The sequence below is a fragment of the Neofelis nebulosa genome, chromosome 18 (assembly GCF_028018385.1).
Source record: "Neofelis nebulosa isolate mNeoNeb1 chromosome 18, mNeoNeb1.pri, whole genome shotgun sequence".
NCBI classification, from domain to species: Eukaryota; Metazoa; Chordata; class Mammalia; order Carnivora; family Felidae; genus Neofelis; species Neofelis nebulosa.
The window spans coordinates 44,988,729-45,010,127 of NC_080799.1; the positions used below are offsets into that span (position 1 = coordinate 44,988,729).

At 60.8% G+C, this 21,399-nt stretch overlaps 2 protein-coding genes across 6 annotated transcripts in view; both read right to left on the reverse strand.

Moving 5' to 3' along the window:
• Positions 1–104: 104 nt before the first annotated feature.
• WFIKKN1 (WAP, follistatin/kazal, immunoglobulin, kunitz and netrin domain containing 1) lies at positions 105–5,920 on the reverse strand. Its single transcript, XM_058710985.1, has 2 exons — positions 2,378–5,920; positions 105–1,718 (listed from the first exon to the last, which is right to left on the reverse strand). Exons 1-2 carry the CDS (start codon positions 2,546–2,548, stop codon positions 240–242), a joined length of 1,650 nt encoding a protein of 549 aa, XP_058566968.1. The 5' UTR covers positions 2,549–5,920; the 3' UTR covers positions 105–239.
• A 27-nt stretch (positions 5,921–5,947) lies between these two features.
• The window catches only part of RAB40C (RAB40C, member RAS oncogene family), a 28,821-nt gene continuing 13,369 nt past the window's right edge, over positions 5,948–21,399 (reverse strand). For 3 of the 5 annotated variants that reach the window (XM_058710993.1, XM_058710991.1, XM_058710992.1), the window contains exons 3-5: positions 13,917–13,977; positions 13,368–13,428; positions 9,546–11,752 (exon numbers count right to left, since the gene is read on the reverse strand). In XM_058710993.1, the coding sequence (XP_058566976.1) occupies positions 11,138–11,752; positions 13,368–13,428; positions 13,917–13,977 (737 nt within the window). In that variant the 3' untranslated portion in view covers positions 9,546–11,137. Of the gene's footprint in view, positions 6,458–7,041; positions 7,265–7,537; positions 7,616–9,545; positions 11,753–13,367; positions 13,429–13,916; positions 13,978–14,168; positions 14,557–21,399 lie in introns of those variants that run through there. The other 2 variants (XM_058710995.1, XM_058710996.1) reach the window with 2 other exon arrangements.

Below are 21,399 nucleotides of genomic sequence, written 5' to 3' on the forward strand. Positions count from 1 at the left end.
GGCTCTGCTGCCACGAGAGGAGGTGCCCATCTCGGGCTGGTCATGGCTTGTGCTCCTGCAGGGACATGGGAGGTTCCCGAGGAGCCAGTGCTCCCTCGGGCAGCGGGTTACCAGCCGGAAGGCAGGCTGAGTGGGGTGAGGGTCCCACCAGGAGGTCCGGCACCCGCAGGCCATGAGGTCAGGCTTTTATTCAGCAGGACAGGAAGGCAGGGTGGGCAGACACTGGCGGGGGGGTGGGGCTAGTCCTGGAAGCGGTTCAGCAGCTCACAGGCCTTCTTCTCGAGCAGCTCCGAGATCTTTTTGACACGCTTCTCGCTCGCCGTGCGGACGTAGCTGCCAGCGTCCAGCACGGCCACGCCGTCTCGCACCTCTCCCATGATGACCAGGGGGCCGTCGCCAGCTGTCACGTTGGGGCAGGGGCAGGTCCAGTCCATGCCACTCAGCGTCACCTCCAGGTACTTGGTGCCCAAGAACCTGAGGCCCATCTTGTCATCCTTGAGCACCTCGTCCAGGGCCACGCGGGCGATGCCGCCGCCCCCCACCTCGGGCTCCTCCAGCACCTCGGTGAGCCGCCCCACGATGGCGAAGTCGCTGCGGCACAGACTCAGCGCCAGCTTGCTCCGCAGGCGGCAGGCCCGGCAGGGCGGCGTGCGCGGCACGGGGCAGGCGTCCTCGCAGCTCGCGCGGCTCTCGAAGTTGTTGCCGTTGCCCTCACAGCCGCCGTAGACGAAGGGGTGACACTGCCGCAGCAGCGGGCTGTAGGCCCAGCGGGGCTCCCAGCCCTGGCAGCGGCCCTGCACGGCCGGCAGCACGCAGGCGTCGCCGGGGCCGCGGGCGCAGGCCCGCTGGCACGCCTCATAGGTCTCGAAGCCCCGGCCGCCGCCCTCGCAGCTGCAGGCGGGGAAGGTCATGCAGCCCCCGCGCTGGGGGTCGTACTGCCAGAGGACCAGGCCGGAGGGGGCGCCGGTGCAGGCCTGCGCGGCGGGCAGGCACTCGGCCGGGTCAGGGGGGGTGGGCGCCGCGTCCCCGGCCGGCTCCCGCCGGACCACCGACAGCGGGAAGTCGGCCCGCAGCAGGCCCGCGGCGTTGCGTGCAGTGCACGTGTAGAGGCCGGCGTCCTCGGGCCGGGCGTTGTAAAGCACCAGCTGCCCGACGCTGGTGACCACCACGTTGCCGTACATCTGGTCGGGCCGCATGATGAGGGTCTCACGCCGGTTGCTCTGCTTCTCCCAGGTCACGGCCGGCGGCGGGCGGCCGCTGACCTCGCAGTGGAGGCTGGCCGTGCCCCCCACGAACACGGCCTGCGGGGCGGGGCTGCTGTAGAGGGCGGGTGGCGTCGGGGCATCCCCGGGCGTGGGGCGGGCCGTGGTCTCAGGTGGGCCGGGGCTGCTGGGCGGCCAGCTGAGGACGTGCTTGCAGGGCACCACGTGCAGGCGGAGGCCGCGCAGGCAGGCCTCTGCGTCCATGTAGCAGCGGTTGTAGTAGGTGAGGCCGTCGGAGGCACAGGTGAAGCTGGGCTCCTTCTCGCAGCGGTCACGGCAGCGGCACACGGGCTGCCCGTCCCAGATGTCACAGTCGGAGCCCTGCTGTGCGCACGTGAAGCCCTCACAGGAGGCCGGCGGCGTGGGCACAGCCGGGCCGCCGTCAGGGAAGCGGGCCGCCACGCAGCTCCGCAGCCCACACACGTTGGCGCAGCACTTCTCAGAGGCCTGGCAGTCCTGGGGGAGGGGGGGGGGGCAGCTCAGCGGGGACCCTAGCTCTGCCTGGCAGGCTGTCCCGAGGGAGGGGGGCCGAGCTCCTGCTGCCCCTCCCGGACCTGTCTCCCCCGTGGGAAGCTGAGCGCGTCTGCAGAAGTTTCCCTCCTGTTCTCTAGAGTGAGCCACAGCTGCCCGCTGTCTAGGGGGCCGTCACAGGTGTTGTCTCCCTGAGCCTCACTGCATCCTCAGACATTCCCCCTACAAGGCAGGTTTCACCGCAGAAACCGAGGCCCGGGGCGGGGCGTGCACAACGTGCTCAAGGCGACTGCAGGGCTCCAGGGCAGAGGTCCCGCATGGCCCCCTGCCTTTCTGGCTTGCTGGTCCCAGGGTGTGGGCAGGTGGGTTCGGGGAGCGAGGAGGGGGCTCTTAATCTTCAGACACATGAAGGCGCAGACTGGGGGTGTTCCCTGGGGCCCTCGTATGTGCAGCAGCCCAAAACCAGCAGCAGAGCGTGGGGAGTCTGAGGATTGGGGCCCAGGATTGGGGCCGTAGTGCAGCCGCTGGGTTCCCCCTCTGTGGGCAAGGCCTGGGTGCAGGGGTAGGGGGCAAGCCGCCAAGATGCCCTGAGGGCCCCCCCCCCACCCCCAACGAGGGCCGGCGGGGGTGGTGCCTCTGCTTACCTGGTCCCCGATGCACTCACGCTCACAGGTGCTCTGGGCATCCACCCACAGGTTGGGGCTGAGCTGGTTGGGGCACACGCCTGGGTGGCTCCTGGGTCCTGGCGGCAGGCTGGCCCCCAAGGTCAGCCCAACCACGAGGAGCGGCAGCAGGAGTGGCCTCGGGGCCAGCATGGGGACCGCCAGGACAGGGGGTGGGGGATGTGACCACCAGTCCCTCCTCAGGCCCTGCCCAGCCTCCTCCCTGAAGGCATCTGCCTCCCCAGGCCTGTGGTCGCTGCCCCTGCCCTCCAGCCCCCAGCTGATCCCGGGGCTCTCCCCTCACCCCCAAGGTCTAAGCCCACAGCAGATGCTTCGTCTCAACACCCCAGTTCGAGGGGCTGGGTAGGTTCCGGGCCTCTCCCAGCTCTGAGTCTGTGCGTGCGGCGCCAGCCCCTCCCCTGCCTGGCCCCTCTGTGGTCAGCGCAGGGCAGGGGGTGGGGAGGGGAGGAGAGCTGGGGAGGGGCCGAGGCCCAGGAGCACAGAAGACACTGGCCGAGAGGGTCACCAAGGGGCGGAGAAGGACCAGAGAAGGGCTGGCTGCGGCGGGAGGGGAGGGGAGGGGACACTGTAACTGGAGCCCCTCCTCCCTCTGGGCGCTGGGCTTCGGATGGAAGGGCCCTGGGATCAAAGCTGCCTCTCAGACCCTCCCAGCCCAGGTCAGGGGAGGGGGCCAGGCTGGCCAACCCCCTCCGGCTCTCCAACCTGCCCCAGCTGTCCAGGGCCTGGGTCTCCCCCAAGCAGGCCCAGGCCAGCCCCTTCCTTAGATTTATTTCTTCCAGACAAGACAGAGGCACAGGGGTACCGTGTTCAGCCCAGCAATGAGTAAGCATTCTGTTCCTTCCCAGGAAAAACTCCACAACCTTCTCCTGGGAGAAGGGTCACGACCTGCCAACAGGTCTCGGGGTCAAAATGAAACCCTCTCTAAAGTTAGTGGTGAGGTCCCTGAAGCACAGGGGTGCACAGTGAGCTCAGCCTGGGCCTTTCCATGGTGACCCTCAGCAGATGAGGGTTGGGGGAGGCCAATGCAGGGCTGGACTTTGCCCCCGCCCCCAGGATGGCCCTGGTCCAGGCTCTTCCACAACTGGACAAGGCACGTGCCACCAAAGTGAGGTCCCGGGATGACCAGCAGGGAGGGAACTGTGTGCCCCCAGTATGGCCCCCAGTCGCACAGGCAGCAAAGACTGCAAACATGGCTGGTGTGAGCGAGGCACTGAGTGTATCTACTTGGACGGACTTGAATTTCAGTGGTTGTGGCCCCATGTGGGGCCAGTCCCTAGAGGCCAAGGCCACCTAAAAAGCACCCTGGAAATGGGGGGGGGCGGTTTCCTGGGAGCTGCACAAGCGCCTGGGAGGAGGAGTCTTCCCTCAGACGGGTACGGAAGCCCTTCCCTGGCAGGGCTGGCAGGGAGAGCTAATGCAGCAAAACAGGACAAAGCCGCTGGAACCCGCCCTTCCAAACCCTTCCCCAGGGTCTGGGGCCCCACGAGCATCTGCTCTGAGATGGGATGGAAAACATCCCATGACCCCACGTCTGACCTTATGACCTAGGAGGCAGAGTAATAAAAGCCGTGTCTGGTCAGCGTGAGACCGGGAGACGGCCCAGATATGGAGAATGCATCCTGGGGGACTGTGGGCACGGGGTCCAGGACGGTCCCTCAGAGCTGCGGTCAGGCCTGGGTCCCCGAGCGTGGGGCTGCCAGGTTCAGAGTGATCGTTCCCAACCCCCCAGTGCCCACCACAGCCCTGGACTGAGCCTCACGCACTGTCGCCTGGTGGCTTTCCGGCGAGGGCGCCAACTCCAGGCCCGGGTAGTGCCGTGCTGAGCGCTGGCAGGTGGTGATCCCGAGTCATCCGCTGCATCCCTGGCTCTGTGCCCACCACCCTCGCAGGCGGCGGAGCGAACTCGGCAGTTAGGCCCCGGACCCACGGACATCGAGGGTGTTCCTACCCTCGGAGGCAGCGCGGCACAGAGCGTCTCTGTTGCACCCGTCCGGCCCACCAGGAAAGGCCGTGCGGCCACGCTCAGCCCTCACAGCCAGACGCGCACCAGCCATCCAGGCCAGGCGTGGAGGGGGTGTCAACGAAGCGGCACCGGACCCACCCTGCCACGTCACACCCACCACTTGGCCAGTTAAAACCAGAGGCTTTAATTTCTATAAAACGCAGCCTGAAAATCAGAGCTGAATTAGGTTTACTGTACAAAGAAACAAAAACCGTCCAAAATGAGCACAGGAATGGTGTGTCAGCAGCGAAAAGTAGTGTTGATAAGGTGAACGTAGGACTGTCCACGTCCTCAAAACACAGTCTGTGTGACGGGGTCCAAAGTCCGAAGAAAGGGGCCTGACAGGCAAGACAGGATGGGTGTGGCCTCCTCTGCCTGACCCTGCTGAGGCCAGGCCTCACACGGGGACCCTGGGTGCCCCTGCACACCCGGGCCACGGCCCCCACCCTGCCTCCCAGACACCCAGGACAGGAGAGTCCCAGAGCCCAGGATGGGGCCGTGAGTAGGAGGTAGAGCTGAGCACCAGTGTGACCCGGTGGCCGTGTCACCAACCAGGTGGCAGGAGGAGGCTGGCTGGCGGGTTCTCCAGGAGAGGCTCGGTGTCTCTGCTGCCGGGACCACTCCAGGCAGCATCACTAAGAAAATCTGGGTCAGAACGGTTCTGGTGACGTGTGACCCCGAGGGGTGACGCCAGGCCAGGAGCAGCTGTGGGGTCACACCCGAGGCCAGCAGACGGAAGGTGGCAAGAGTGGAGGCCAGGTGCCCCAGGAGACAAACAGGCAGATCTGTCCAGACCCGCAGAGCACCTGGCAGCCCCCCTGAGGATCTCGGCGCCTTCTCACGGGAGATGCTGGGCCGGTTTCATGGAGCAACAGACAGAGACAGGACCGGAAGGGAAGGGGCAGAGTCAAGGGGGAGGCTGTTTGCCCCTACACGTGGAGGGACACGGGGGGAGTGCATCCCACTAGCCCCTCTGAGAAGCCCCAACATTCCCCTGGGGAACCTAGGAAATTGCCCCCAACTCTGAGCCCATCTGAGACGCGCAGGATGTCACCCAGGAAGGTGTGGCCGCACCATTCAGACCGCCGGAGCCATGCGGGCTGCCCAGCCCCTTAGGGGGGGCACAAGGAGCCCCGCACTCAGGCTGGCGGGGGCAGCCACGGGCCCTAGAGCCCTGCCCGAAGCTCCCACCTGTCCCCTGTGGTCTCTGCACAGCCCACACCCCACGTGAAGTGTCTGAACTCAAAGGGTGAAGTCTTGGGGGTTCCTCCTCGTCTTTGCCTCAAATCCCCTCCCTCTCCCAAGGTCCCGAAGCTTGACCCCACAGCTGACAGGGGCTCACGTGTGGCTGCACCAAAGGCCTCCCTGCCCGTCCTTTAAAAATGTACAGAAAGGTGAACATCTTCCACATAAATAAGAAAGGGAGCCAGGCCTCCTGGGTCCCCAAGGGCCGCCCCCTTGAGGCCGGGCAGGGCAGAGCTGCCCCCCGGGCACTTCCCAGCCGCACGCACGCACGGCACTGCCGGCACTGCGGGGTCCCGGGCTTGTTCCGCCAAGATCCCCGCAGCGCTCTCCGGTCCCGCGGAGCTTCTCTGGCCCAGACCACTGCCCGCGCAGTGAGCCCCCATGCTTCCCAGGAGGCGGCGAGGTCAAAGCCTTCCCTGCACACAGCGCCAGGCCCAGCGCCCGGCCAGAGACGCTCCCCGAGCGTGAGCCCTCCCGGAGCGAACTGGACGGGGTGGCACCCGGCCCGTCCTGCTAGGAGATCTTGCAGTTGCTCCTTGAGCAGTTCTGGGGCGGGCTCTGCGGGGGGCGGATGGACTTGGACCTCTTGAGACTGTTGCCCTTGCTGCTGCCCCCGCCTGCCCCACTGGCCAGCGAGTAGGAGCGCCCGTGCATCATGACGGCGTTCATGCCGTTGGCCATCGAGAAGGACTTGAGATGGCTCTTGATGGTGACCGGCAGTGGGAGCTTGTCGATGAGGTGCACCGGGGTGCAGGAGACGATGGCCCGGCAGCACAGGTCCTGCAGGCTGAACACTATGGATGGGGGCGGGGGGGGAGAGGGAAAGGTCAGGCGGCGGGGTGCAGAGGTCCGCAAAGCTCAGGCTTGCCCTGCTCGGGACCCTGGATGCCCACCACTCCACAGCCCAGCTGCCGGTGTCCCGTTCCCGACTTCTCCCTGAAGCCGCACGCAGAGAGGTGCCCCGGGAGACCCCGCTTCCAAGGGTCGCCAGCCCTGTCCTGGGGCCTAACGGGAGATGGAGGCCTCCAGCCAGCCCTGGCCCTCTGGCAGCTGGGGTGGGACGGGGCTGAGGGACGGGGGAGCACACAGCCAGGATCTTCATGGGTCAGCTCCAGGAGGGGAGGCTTGGAGCCAGTCCCCTGTTCGCTCCAGGGCAGAGTCCACAGCACTCCCTCCCAGCACCGAGGCGCAGACCCCTGCACAGCGCCGGGACCCCACACAGAGCAGACACAGGGCGCAGGCTAACTTAGCTTCCAGGTGTCAGGGAAGCAGCGGGGATCTTGCTTCCCCTCCAACCCGGGGAGGCAGGCCCCTGAGTGGGCTGCCAGAGGCCCCCTCTGCCTCCGTTCTCCTGACCGTAGCTGCGACACCACCTCACCTCGGTTGGGCCTCCAGATCTTCTCCATGCCGTGCCTCATAAGCACGATGCGGGACAGCTCCGTGAAGGACTCAATGACATTGAAGTTGCACAGAGGGCTGACCTCGAAGAAGGTCATGCCATTCTTCTCTGCATAGGCGCGTGCCTGCTCTGTTGGAACTTGCCGCTTGAAGGCCAGGTGTAGCCGGTTCCCAACCAGGATCCGGGGGACCCCGGGTGCATGCTTGCCGGGGGGGGCACAGGACTCAGCAGAGGCACGAGCACAGGACACCCCCATGTTGGCACTGTCCCCCTGCCCCCAAAGCAGGCAGGGCCCTCACTGTCCATTCTGTGGCCACCGAGTATGTGGCAGTCAGTGTGCAAGATGACAGAGAGCCAGGGCAACGGGCAGAGGCGGGGGTAGGGACAGCCAACGGGGTCCCCCAGCTTCCTGCCAGGGATGGGAGTGCATCCTGGGAAGGGACCGTGCAAGGGCTATCTATGGATGCACACCTACCTCATCAATCTCCTTGATCCACCGGTCGATGCCGTCAAAGGACCAGCGGTTGGTGATGTCATACACCAGGAGGATCCCCTGCAAGGGAGACACGGGCGTCGAGAGGCCGGGGGCCGCCTGGATGGAAGGGGTCCTATTCCAGGCACAGTGCCCTATGTGGCCAAGCACCACTCCTTTCCAGCATAGGCGGGGCCAGGGGCACTCGGCTCCAGACAGACAGCTTTTATTTATTTTATTATTATTTTTTAATGTTTATTTATTTTTGAGAGAGACAAGAGACAGAATGTGAGTGGGTTAGGGGCAGAGAGAGAGGGAGACACAGAATCCGAAGCAGGCTCCAGGCTCTGAACTGTCAGCACAGAGCCTGACATGGGGCTCAAACTCATGAGCTGTGAGATCATGACCTGAGCCGAAGTTGGACGTCCAACCGACTGAGCCACCCAGGCGCCCCTTAAGGGGACTGTGAGGGTCACATGTTTTCCATGTGAAAAACGCCTGGCTTTGAGACTCTGTCACGCTTCAGAGGCATTGCTGGCATCAGCTCTGTACGTAGGGCTCAGCCAGCCCTGTCCCCATCTCCTCACCGAGGGCAGGCCCGTGTGGTCCTGGATACCCTCTGTGTGGGGTGATGGCAATGGGGGGGATCTCGTGGGCTCAGTGCTGCCTCTTCCCTCCCTATCTTGAAGACTTGGCTGGGAAAACTGGTATTTTTTTCAATTTCTTTCCTCCAAACACATTGTAAGCATTATCCTGTGATCATTTAAAAATGACTCAAGCTGAAGGGGCGCCTGGGTGGCTCGGTCGGTTAAGCATCCGACTCTTGATTTTGGCTCAGGTCATGATCCCAGGGTTGTGGGACTGAGCCCCGTGTCGGGCTCTGTGCTGACAGTGTGGAGCCTGCTTGGGATTCTCTTCCCATCCCCTCTCTGGCCCTCTCCTGCTCTCGAGTTCTCTCTCTCAAAATAAATAAATAAGCATTAAAAAAAAAATCACCCAAGCTAAGACAGTCTACAAAGGTCTACAGACAGTGTGGACAGGCCCTGCGGACAACCCTGGCAGGCAGACAGGGGTGATGTCCCTGACACTGTCCAACGGAGCTCTGCTCAGGGGACCTGGGGGCCGAGCGGACGGGTTCTTAGTTTTCCAACCCAAATTTGCAGGCAGGACGCCAGTCACTCTAGCAGCCCCCCGCCCCCGAACCGGGCAGAGGATCTGCTGTGGGGATTTTGCTGCACGTCCCTTAGAGACCAAGCAGTCAGAGCTCAGCTCTGGGCTGTCTCCGCCTGCCTGGCTCACCCATCGTCCCTGCCCGAGAGATCTCCATCACGAGCCGCAGAAAGGTGATTCCAGCAGAGAGCGTAGCTGCGGGCTCCCGCCTCTCTCTGCCCCTTCAGGCCACTCTGAAGCAGGCTCAGGAGCCGGAACCTCTCAGCAGGCAGGATCCACCCCATCCTGCCCCATCAAGGCTCCATTCAGCCTGTGTCTCTGTCATACACGGGGACAATGCAGCTGAGATCAAAAGGACAGGGCACCCTCCACCTCCAAATGCGCCTTTCCCCTCAAAAAGTGTCCTTCAAATCCTGCAAGACTGAAGTGTAGCCCTCGATCTTGTCGACGTGGAGCTCAAAACCCCACTCTTGGGCCGGAAGGCCTCTGGCAGCGCAGAGCCACTTGCCGAGCCGGGAGGGACCCTTGCGGGGAAGGAAGAGCCAGGCCCGGAGCAACATTCTCTGGAGACAGATGTGCACAGACTCACTTGAAGTCAAGGGCGGAGACACCAGTCTGGCGGGGGCAGTGCCACGAGTGAGACTGGACTGGACCCGTGAGCAGCTGGGGTTAACCCTGTTGCCTGGGGCACAAGGAACAAAGCCTCTGGCTAGTGCTGCAGTGGGGGGCCCCTGACCACCCCCCCCTTCTTCGACATAACAGAGGGCGCATGTAGTGACCTCATCTCAGCCCCGTTCATACAGCTAAACGTGCAGTCCCAGGACTGGAGTAAGTCAAGGTATGGACGTACCAAGTGGGTATAAACGTAAGACACGGAGGTGCACAGCAGACTGTGAGAAGTACACAGATGTGCAGACCTTTTAAGTTTTTTTTTTTTTTTTTTGAGAGAATGAGCACAAGTGGGGGGTGGGGGAGGGGCAGAAAGAAAGGGAGACAGAATCCCAAGCAGACTCCACTATCAGCTCAGAGCCCGATGTGGGGCTCGATCCCACAAAACCGTAAGTGAGATCATGACCTGAGCCGAAGCAAGAGGGGGACGCTTAACCAACCGAGCCCCCCAGGTGCCCCCGCACAGTTTTTAGAAACGGAAGTGCAAACACACAACAACCCACAGAGAACAGTTTCCACGCACAACCACGTGTTGGAGCTCGACAGGGACTCACCTTCTTGCTCCTGCTCACCTGTGTGAGGCCGAAAAGCTCAAACAAGCAGGCAGAAGCTCATCTCTTGGGCTCAGACTTCAGCCACGCCCCTAGGCGGCTGTGGAACCCCTGGCTGTCCCTCCCAGCTGGCGCCAACCTGCACCCACAACCATCTTCCTGCGGCTGCCCCAGTCGCGGTCCATCACAGGGAGGAAGGACACAGAGCTGGTCACATCGCAGGCAGCAGGGACCAAAATGAGTGTGGGAAGGACAGGTGGGATCGAGCACACGTGGCACCGATGAGAAACCAAAGCGAGGCTGCTCGTTACCAGAAGACCCCAAGGGGTCCCAAGTCGGCCGTGCATTCCAAAGAGGCAGAAGGAGGAGCAAATAAATTCTCACTATACTGTTTTTTCAGTTAATAAAAGTACCACAGGCTCAGAGTTTTTAAATGAGCGGGTACTCCAGGGTACAAACAGAAGCCCTCCCCATCGCTCCAGGGATAACCGCTTACCGTCTCATTCCTGACACAGACGGGGATGTGGTGCGAGCTGCCCAGCCCCCACCCGGGACCCCCTGCCCCACAGACGCCAGAGCCTCACGCCAGGCTCAGCAGGTCGCGCGGCTGTTGGCGCTCAGGTGACTTCACCTACTGTGTGATTAGCAACACCTGAGATGAAGGCCTGAGCACGTACAACGTGACCCGGGCCACAGGATTCCCAGAGGTGGGAGTGCGGGGCCCGGGTCCTCATTCTGTCCATTTCTGAGCTACCGCTTATCCCTCAGAAGATGCAGAGAGATTTTAAGGGTGAGCAGTTTGACGAGCTTGGACAAACGTACGTACCTGTGCCACCAGCACCCCAACCGAGGTGCAGAGGTGCACTTTTTATGAAGTCAGTTTTGGGCACATGTGATGCATGTTGTACGGTGAGGCTCCCAAGGAGCTCCGCCTACGCCCCCAACACGCGCCCAGGCCTCTGCCAGGAGCAAGACAAGCACTGAAAATGGGGAGCAGGTGTCTGTCAAACGGTCTCTGGCCCAAATGCCCCCCAAGCTGGGCGGTGACAGGTGGCATGCTGGTACCCTCACCAGCATTCGTGTAATGGCAAATGTGAGCCCGAGACCATTTTTCACAGGAAACCCCTTTTCACGGGAATGAATTGAACCCTCTCTATCCAGACCGGCGCCTGGCCGTGCTCTCCCCAGTGCTAATCCAGGTGACCCCAAACCCTCAACTGAACAGAATGTTCGCTGCTCCTGGCCCCCAGTCCCCTCCCTGGGACTCCAGGGGACCCCAACGGGAGGCACCGGCCTCCCAGGGCCACCTCAGCACCCAGCAACAGCAAACACGGGCCACAGTCCAGTGGTCCAGGACAGGAAGGTACTCATGGCAAGAGCCACGAGACAGTACCGCTGTGGGGCAGGTGACAACACACAGGGGCTGGCCAGGGGCTTCTGTGTTCTGGACCTTACGGGACCCGCAAGGCCTCTCGGACCTTAACCGAGGGTAGGAGAGTGACAGGAGAGAGGAAACTCCACTAGCGGTATCATCAGCCGCAAAGTCAGGTAGCGCTGACCACGCAGACCCCACCGTCCTCACTGCCACCACCAGACGGGACAGAAGCACGACAGGCAGAAGCACCCCAGACTCGGCGCCCGCTGCCGGCCACCCAGCCCCGAAACGACCAGCACCCCCAGGGCTAGCAAAGCAACAGCAACAGCTGATACACAACCGGCTGGGCTGGATGCTTTGGAGAGAACGTGGACGTGGTAACAGGATGTGCTTCCTCAGAACGTACAGTCTGGCGAACGTGCAGGCCTGGCTGCTGCTTTGGTCCTCAAGTGTCTACACAGAAGTGGGTGTCTGTGGTCCGTCCCACGTTCACACTCACAGCAGGCAGGGCAGCCGAGGCCTCTCGGGTCTTTTCTCAGCATCTCCCAGGGGGCCTTTATTATCTATCACACCCAACGTAACTCCTGCCATCTCTTCGTTTTCCGTTTTATTACAAAAGTAGTATGCGTTTATTGTAGCAAAGTTAGGAAATGGTAAAATGCAAAAGAAACACGTCGGAACTCATCAGTGACCCATGGTCCACTGACAACGAACACTAGCGGTCAGAAGACAGCCTTCTCGTCTCCTATGTATGAAACCACACGTGCCGTCCCGCCTTGAAGCAAAAGCGGCCCGTGGACCACACGTGCGTGCCTGAACTCTCCCTGTGCTCACTCAAGCTGACAGGCCCCAAAGCTGCGACCCACACCCGGAGGTCCCTCTGTCTTTCCTTGCTTAGGCTCAGTTTAGGACCTGCCGGGTGCACACCACCTCTGCAGGGCCCCCCCAGGCATCGGGCACGCACTGGGGGTAGCCCGTGCGTGGGTCACATCACCAAGCGGGCCGCTCCAGGGGCAGAGCTCCCGGGACAGGAGCTCCCAAGCCCAGCCTGGGGGTCCTCCACCCCAACCTCAGCAGAAAGCAGATGGGGGCCCCGTTTGGGGTCTTCCTCCCGATCACCATGCCAGAGAGGCTCCCCCACTCAGGAGGCCCTGGAGGAAAGGCTGGGGCTGGGTGTTCCTGTCGACATCTACTCAGACTCCATCCGACTCTGTCACAGAAGACATCTCCCTCTGGTTTCCCAGGTCCCATGGACCAGAAAGAGTAGCACGGGAGTGGCTGGGCATTCGTCCCTGCTCACGAAGCAAAACAAATGCCCAGGGGACTCCCCTCAAGCCCGAGCCAGAGTGGGGGGCTGGTGACAGGCAGCGCTTGCTCCTGCTGAGTGCAGACCCACCTGTGGCCCGTGCCCCACGGCCAGAGGCCCGGCCACGTGCCCAAGCGCCAGGTCCCTGCATGAGTGGGTGGTGCTCCTGACGGGGGACCCTGCCTGGGGTGCAGGGCAGCTGACTCCAGGGGTCTCCTCCGCAGGGGGGGTCACAGCCTGCCCTGAATCAAAGCTGACAAACCCCACCCGGCAGTGAGAGTCCACAGCTCTGTTGGTGTGGCTACTTTCCCTTCGCCTAGCCTTGAACCACACAGACCCAGTCGGCGCGTAAGCACGCTGGGGGAACCTGTGGGCGCAGACAGAAACGGGCAGGCGCCCCTGCCCCTAAGGGCCTGCAGCAGCCCCCTCCGCGGTGGCTCCGATGCCCAGTCCCTGAAGCCCTCAACAGTGATCCCGGCCAGCCTGCCCGGGCAGCCCCCTCTTCCCGGTGAACCGGTGACTGAGCGGCTCCCCAAGGCTCCCACCACACCCCCCGCAGAGCTCGGGACGCCGACTGGCGCCACGGAGCTCTGACGGCCAAGGCTGCGTCACTCAGAGGACATCCTCGCTTGAACTCCTAGCGGAAGCCGGGTGTTCCAACACCAAGACTTGCTTAGGAAGAGTGACGCACGGGGGGTGTGACAACACAGCAGCCGGGGAGGTCGTCCTGGAGAACGGCACCCGCGCTGATGCTGGGCTTACCTGCGCGCCCCTGGAGTAGGACCTGAAGATGGTGCAGAACCTGCCCTGGCCCGACGTGTCCCTGCAACACAGGGGACGGGGGACGCAGCACGCACAGCGTGAATCCTGGGAGGCGCGCGCCCCCCGCCCCCCCCCCCCCCCCCCAGCGTGCCCTGGCTGACCCCCACGGGCCTCTGTTCCCTGGAACCCTGCCCCGCTGGGCTGGAGAACCCCACCCCCGTGGGATTTTACGCCTCCACACTGAGGTTCTGGAAAATGCTCCTTAACGTGTAGCCCAGTAAAGGGCAAGGGGAGAGGGGCCATGGCCACTGTGGGAATGAGTCTCTACGGGAAAAGGAGCTGGGCTCGGACTTTTGGGTTCTGCTCCACGGGGCGAAGTCCATTCCATGCTGACATAGGGTCTGTGCAAATGGCTATGCACGTGAATGTAAACCGGGATGCCCCCCCGGTCTCTTTAAGGGTTTCCGACTCACTTCAGGCACTGTGCAATGACACTGAGGTGCCACAGCCCCTGCCCCCAGGCACCTTGCCTGGCATGGCCTGACTCACCAGAGTTCCAGCTTGACCCGCCGTCCATCCAGCAGGATAGTGGTCGTCTTATAGTCGATGCCTGCAAGGAAGCAGAGGGCAGCTGTAGGCGACGCCTGGGAACGGGCCCGCCGGGGCCGAGAGGTGTGCCACCCCACCTGAGCCTTCCTGTGGCTCCAGCCCAGCAACCTGAGCTGGCCACCCCCGTGTTGCCCCAAGAGCCCCGGCTGCAGGGAGGGAGGCTGCAGGAGGATGGCTCATCTCCATGCTGACCTCCTTCCTGTAGGTCCTGTCGTCGACCTCCCGAAGGCTCGGTGTGCTTCTGGGTCCTTGGGCTCAACACAGTCCCCAGGTACTGGCAACTGGAGCGTGGTGGGAGCATTATTAAGGGTAAAGTAATTCCTAAAATGCCATTTCCCTGGAGAGCCTTCCGAAAGACCTATGCTTGCCATATCTTTAGTTTTTATTTTTTCACGCTTTCATGTAAAGAGAAGTCGGCAGGAGCAGGGACACTTAGCTTACGTGTAACATCTTCTAGTGCTTTGTGGGCCATCTGGAAACTGCACGAGCTCTGTCTTCCCTCCACCTCTTTAACCCTTAAATATCTCACAGGTTTCTTGTCTTTTCATAACACTTCCTCCAAGAGGGCTTGCAAATGGGCATTTTTTTTTTTTAATTTTTTTTTCAACGTTTTTTATTTATTTTTGGGACAGAGAGAGACAGAGCATGAACGGGGGAGGGTCAGAGAGAGGGAGACACAGAATCGGAAACAGGCTCCAGGCTCCGAGCCATCAGCCCAGAGCCTGACGCGGGGCTCGAACTCACGGACCGCGAGATGGTGACCTGGCTGAAGTCGGACGCTTAACCGACTGCGCCACCCAGGCGCCCCGCAAATGGGCATTTTTAATGCAGGTGCTGTTCTCACACTGTGCATATGGCACACCCACTCCGGCACCAGTGCCTCTACCCTCGCTGTGCCTCTGCCTGGCGAACTCCCAAGTGTGCCCCTAAACCCGGCTCCCACGCGTCAAAAGACATTCGACGGAATGAAGATGGAATCCACAAAATGGGAGAAAATATTCGCACGTCACGTATCTGATGAGGGGCTGATATCCAGAATAGAGAAGGAAACACGACAACGAAAAAAACAACAAAAAATCCAATTAAGAAATGGTCCAAAGACTCGGGTAGACATTTCTCCAAAGAAGATACAGAAATGACCAATAAGCACACGGAAACAGCACCCATCATCAGGAAAAATGCAAATCAAACCACAACGAGATGTCACCGCGCACCATTCAGACAGTTATAGAAAAACAAATGAACAAACAGAAAATAACAGGCGCTGGTAAGGATGTGGAGAAACTGTACCGTCGTGCACGGCCGGGAGGAACAGAAAAGGGTGCAGACACACGGAAAACACTCAGGTGATGCCTCAAAAAATTAAACACCATTACTTTATGATGCAGAAATTCCACTTCTGGGTGCACAACCAAAAACGAAAGCAGGGAATCAAACACGGATGTATTTCCACACCCACGCTCACTGCAGCACTATTCACAGCAGCCGAAAGGCGGGAGGAGCTCATGGGCCCATCGGCGGATGGGTAGAATGTGGTCTGTCCACGCAGCGGACTAGTCCTGTACCTTAAAGGGGAGGAGATTCCGACATGCGCTCGGACGCGGATGGACCTCGAGGATGCCGTGGTCAGTGACATAACGCCTGTCACGGGAAGACAGTGCGGGTGCCCCTGGGGACAGAAGGAGACGGTGGTCCCCAGGGGCAGGGGAGGGGTGGGCACAGAGCTTCCGCTTGGGGCCGTGGGAGAGCTGTGCGGATGGGCGGCGGTCGTGGTCCCAAACAGTGGGGATGCGCCTCCTGCCACTGAACTGTGCTCCTAGAAACGCTTAAGGCGGGAAACTTCGACTACGTACGCTTTACCACAACACACAGAAAAGGGAGAAGACTGTCTTGTACACATTCTCAAGTGACAGAGACACTTCTCGGAAGAAGCAAACTCAGGCCTGTCCCACCGTCTTTCCTCGACACCTGCCCTTCCCCTGACCCTCAGAGGAAGCTCCTGTAATTCCGTCAAAAAAGCAGCACAGGTTTGACCCGAAACTCGCCTCCTTTTGGTTCTGGCTCTACAGCTGCTGTGACGTGGACCACAGGAGGATAATGTGGGAAACAGAGATGACCAGAAAGGTTGTTGGTGTGGACGCCCATCCTCTGGGCAACATCTCCTCCGGGTGGCGATCAGCCCGGCAGGCTTGGGCCTCGGGGACTGGACACCGCCCAGGACGTCTCTGAGGCTCCCAGGAAAGGGGCCTCCCTGACGCCAAGTCCCCCCGAGGCAACTCCGGAAGCCCAGCTGGGAGCCGCAGGGAGGAGGGCGCGCCCAGGAAAGGCCCCGGAGACGACGTCGACGTGGACCGCACCGTGTGCAGCCCGGCACCCCGCTGACCTGTCTGCCTGCGCTCCACCCGACCCAATGCGGCAGCGCGTCCACGGCGGTCTCCAGTCTCTGCCCACCGGCAGCTCCACTGAAGGCCTGGCCATGCGCACAGCGGGACCCACGCAGATGGGCACTCGGAGCCGGGAGCCAGACCGAGGGAGGGTCCGCTCTGCTCCTGGCCCCTCCTGCTGCACAGCCCACCCAGCTTAGGTCAGAGGGCTCCCAGAGCACAGGGTTCTCGGGGAAGGCCACACAGGAGAGCCCGGAGACGGCTCGGAGCCATGCCCTCCCATCCCCGAGGAAGACCGGGCAGCCCGTGCGAGGGGCCTGCGGAAAGCAGACAGCAGGGCCCAGCTGCAGGTGGCCTGGTCGCTGGCCGAGAGGTCCAGATGGGGCAGAGAGCTTCGTGACTGCCCTGCCCCACATCCCCACCTCCCAAATCTGGACAGAAACTTAAAGCGTACTTTTTAGAGCCTTAGAAAACACAGACGAGAGTCCAAAGAGAAAGGCAGGATCTCCCTGCCGTAAACCTGTGCCGGAACCAACCAGACTTCAGTGCTGAGTCGGCTCGGACACGTCTCGGGTCTCCAGATCTGTTGCTGGAGAATTTCAATCCTCCTCCCCCTACTTCAGCCCCTCAGTCCATAAATACCGAGCGTCTCTTGGAAAACATGATAACCAGAGGCTTCATTCAAAATGCTGAGTGGCGGGGCGCCTGGGTGGCGCAGTCGGTTGAGCGTCCGACTTCAGCCAGGTCACGATCTCGCGGTCCGTGAGTTCGAGCCCCGCGTCAGGCTCTGGGCTGATGGCTCGGAGCCTGGAGCCTGTTTCCGATTCTGTGTCTCCCTCTCTCTCTGCCCCTCCCCCGTTCATGCTCTGTCTCTCTCTGTCCCAAAAATAAATAAAAAACGTTGAAAAAAAAAATTAAAAAAAAAAAAAATGCTGAGTGGCTTGTACGGCACAGGCGCGACCACTGAGAACAGAATCAGCTAGCGGGGGCAGGAGCAGCTGCCCGAGGGCACCGGGGGCGACCGGGCCTCTCACGGGCTGGGCCCCAGCCACCGCAGTGCATGCGCTCAACGCACGAAGCTCAAACACAAGGAGGAGTCATCCTGGGCAGGTCTCAGGCCCAAGGACTTACGAACACTCTCTGGATGGACCACAGGGCACTGGGAGGCCAGGAAGGGCCAGGGGCAGGTGGCCAGAGGCACCCAAGGGAGACAGGTGCTGTTCTGATTCACGATCCTTCTTATTTAGTTAATTTATTTTGAGAGAGACACAGACAATGCAAGTGGGGAAGGGGCAGAGACAGAGACAGAGACAGAGAGAATGAATCCCAAGCAGGCTCCGCAGTGTCAGCACAGAGCCCCATGCAGGGTTCAAACTCATCAAGAGCGAGGTCATGACTCATTTACCCCCTGGATAAACACCCAGTAGTGCAATTGCTGGGTCCTAGGGCAGTTCTGTTTTTAATTTTTTGAGGAGCCTCCATACTGTTTTCCAGAGTGGCTGCGCCCGTTTGCTTTCCCATCTGCTGCTCTCTCTAGTTTAACTTCTAAACGCTCTTTCTGGCCCTCTGAACGCTCCTTTCGAATAACACCGTGTTCCTAGTTCTTGGAGCCAGTATCTCTGTACCTCAGGTAACACTACTACTTAGTAGATTGTTGTCTTTCCTCACAGTGGGGCAGCGCTTGGATGTCCACCCGAGAGACCCTAAGAAGCTGCAGGATGTTCGGCGACTCTACTGACGCGGGGCTCCCGGCAGAGCTGCCTGGAGCCTCGGGGGGCGTGCAGGTCCTTCCTCCTGGACTTGGGACTGTCCCAGCAGAGAACTGGCTGCCGCCTTGGGGCAGCAGGGGAACACCGCCTGAGCACCAGAGGCAGGGCTGGCCGGCCCTCCACCACGCCTGAGCCTCGCCGGGAGCAGACCTGCGGTGCCCCTGCACAGCCGCCCCCAGCCCAGCTCAGCCCTGCCTTCCGGCGCTGAGCTCAGAGGGGCCCGGGGGCCTTGCCGCGCCTCGCAGCCTCTTTCGGGCTTCTGCACTTCATCCTGGCAGTGGTACCTGCTTCCCAACCTGTCAGCCTCTCTCACCTGACGGAGTCACGGGTTTTTGAGACTGTCTTTTCTATTGTTTTACTGGGGTCTCTGAGTGGAGTGGCAATTCACCTGACACAAATTACCGTTTACATTCCTACTCTACACCAGGCATCGTTCCGGGAAGTAAAGGGGCTCACATCGCTGCCAGCTGTACCACAGCTGCACTGGGAGCAAGAGCGACCCAGGGTCCCTCCAGGGAGACATTTAGAGACCGTGGGGACATGTCTTGCTGTCACAAGCTCAGGAGGCAGAGGCCAGGGACTCCGGGTGAACTGCCATGCACGTGATCACTGTGCAGCACAGGGAATCATCCTGAGTCCTGAAAACACCTCCAACATCTGGCCAGGTGTTTGCACAGGTGAAGTTCCCGTGCCCTCACTCTGAGCGGAGATCCTGACCTGTCCTGCGCAGCGTGTGTGTCCCAGGCGCACACCACACTTGGCAGGGACGCCACCACCTTGTGAACCACGGGTGTCTCGTTTGTGCGGAATTTTACCGAAAGTTCTTTACCATTTTGGGGAAAAAAATCACATCGCCTGTCGTAACACGGGTGTTACACGCACCAGGTACGTTTTCACCGCCCCCGCCTCGGCATCTAGTACGACGGCGCACGAGCACAGATGGTGTAGGGGGCGAGCACTTCTCCACCTCACCTTGCAGCGCGCCTGCGCGTGCGGGATCTGGCTCTGCGTGCAGGCAGAGCACGTGACCCGGAACCAGCCTCACTCCGCTCCGTTTCGGGGCGGTGGGGGCGTGTGCAAGGCCCTGGTCCAGCCAGGCCTGCCAGGGCCGAGGATGGCGCCGGCCACCGCCCCCCGACACCATGTCCCTGCGTCACTGGCCTCGAGTCCCTGCCCTTGACAACAGCCCGGACAGTGCGAGGTGAGCAGCTCCCGGCCCCAGGAAAACACCAACAGAGGCTGGAGGGGCAGGAACACCATAATCATGGGCTGAGGACTGCGGCGTTCTTCGAAGAGACGGGTCGGAGAGGGGAGGTGGAAGGAGGAGGCAATGGTGCAGAAAAGGTCATGAGGTTTCAACTTTCGGGAATGCCAGGTTTTGACAGTGTCCCCCTCCCGGGTGGTTTGGGGGACTCACCAAGGTACGCCTCTCCCGCCGAGACCACCTCACCAGGGGCTGTGACCAGAGCTGCGGGCGTGTGCAGGATGAAGGCTGGCCACGGGCGGCACCAACCAGCAGGACATGACCCTCTGTCGCCCCTGGCCTCTCACGCTTGGGGGTGGGACGCCTGCCACCAGGTGGGGCGTCGGTGGCCACGTGGCCAGCCTGTCAAGACAAGGTGGCACAAGAGCCACGCCGCTGGCCCGAGTGGAGGTGTGATGTCCCAACAGGAGTCACCCGACAGAACAGGCCGCGGGTCGGGGCGCCTGGGTGGCTCAGTGGGTTAGGCGGCCGACTTCGGCTCGGGTCATGATCTAGCGGTCCGTGAGTTCTAGCCCCGCGTCGGGCTCTGTGCTGACAGCTCAGAGCCTGGAGCCTGCTTCATATTCTGTGTCTCCTGCTCTCTGGCCCTCCTCTGTTCATGCTCTGTCTCTCCCTATCTTGAAAATAAATAAACGTTAAAAAAAAAAATTATAAATAAATAAAGAACAGGCCGCGGGTCACATGCTCTCCGCCTCAGCTCCCTCCTTCAGACCTTCACCAATGCCCACATGACTGTCAGCACCGACTGAGGACCACAGACCCCCCCAAGAAGACCCCCTGTCACCAGGAATTACATGGGACTCATGGTGAGAGGAACACACCAAAAAGAACCAAGTGTCTTCGGCTACCCGCCGGGTCAGCTTGACTTCGTGCGGAAACTGAGATTGTTGGCTCAGTTTTCCACTGTGGAGAGGGACCAGGGGCTGTTCAGATTGGAGACCCTGCACACAGCCTGGCTGACCTCTGGGCGTGGCCCTTTCCCACGGGCCTGCCGGACCCGTCTGACGGGAGCGGGCAAGGAAGGGTGTCTCGTCACCTGCCCAGACAGCACGTGTGTCACACCACCTCTCTGAGCTTCCAGACTTTTTTCTTTAATGTTTATTTATCTTGAGAGAGAGAGAGAGACAGAGCAGGAGCAGGAGCGGTGCAGAGAGAGAGAGGGAGACACAGAACCTGAAGCAGGCTCCAGGCTCCGAGCTGTCAGCACAGAGACCATGACCTGAGCTGAAGTCGGACGCTCAACGGACTGAGCCACCCAGGCGCCCCCTGAGGGTCCAGTCTTTATGGAAAAAAGGCAACACTAAATGGGTAATTATCCAGCTACTGTACAACATGATTAAAAGCCACAGGAGGACTTTTTTTTTTTTCAAAGTAAGCTTTATGCTCAATGTGGCACTTGACCTCACAACCCTGAGATCAACAGTCACATCCTCTACCTACTGAGCCAGCCAGGCACCCCACAGGAGGACTTTGTAAAAATTCCTCACAGTAAGGGGGGCCTGGCTGGCTCTGTTGGTTAAGCGTCCGACTTTGGCTCAGGTCATGATCTGTGCCGCGTCAAGCTCTGTGCTGACAGCTCAGAGCCTGGAACCTGCTTTGGATTCTTGAACTCTCTCTCTCCCTCCCTCTCTCTCTCTCTCTCTGTGCCCCGCCCACCCACTCACACTGTCTCTCTCTCTCTCTCTCTCTCTCTCAAAAATAAATAGGGGCATCTGGGTGGCTCAGTTGGTTAAATGTCTGACTTTACCTCAGGTCATGATCTCATGGTTCATGGGTTCAAGCCCCACGTTCGACTCTTGTGCTGACAGCGCAGAGCCTGCTTGGGATTCTCTGTCTCCTTCTCTCCGCCTCTCCTGCCCCCACGTCCTCAAAATAAATAAAGAAACTTAAAAAATAATAATAAATAAAACATAAATTTTTTTAAATGCCTCACAGTGAGAGGAAGTTTATAAAAAGGATTTTAAAAAGGAACGAAACAGAACGAAACAAAATGCTAATTGGTGTCT

What these genes read in the sequence shown, in the direction of transcription:
- WFIKKN1 (XM_058710985.1), bottom strand. Translation starts at nt 2,548, where the DNA reads ATGCTGGCCCCGAGGCCACTCCTGCTGCCGCTCCTCGTGGTTGGGCTG. An exon ending in GTGAGTGCATCGGGGACCAG is followed by an intron (nt 1,719 to 2,377) that starts GTAAGCAGAGGC and finishes CCCCTCCCCCAG; the next exon opens with GACTGCCAGGCCTCTGAGAA.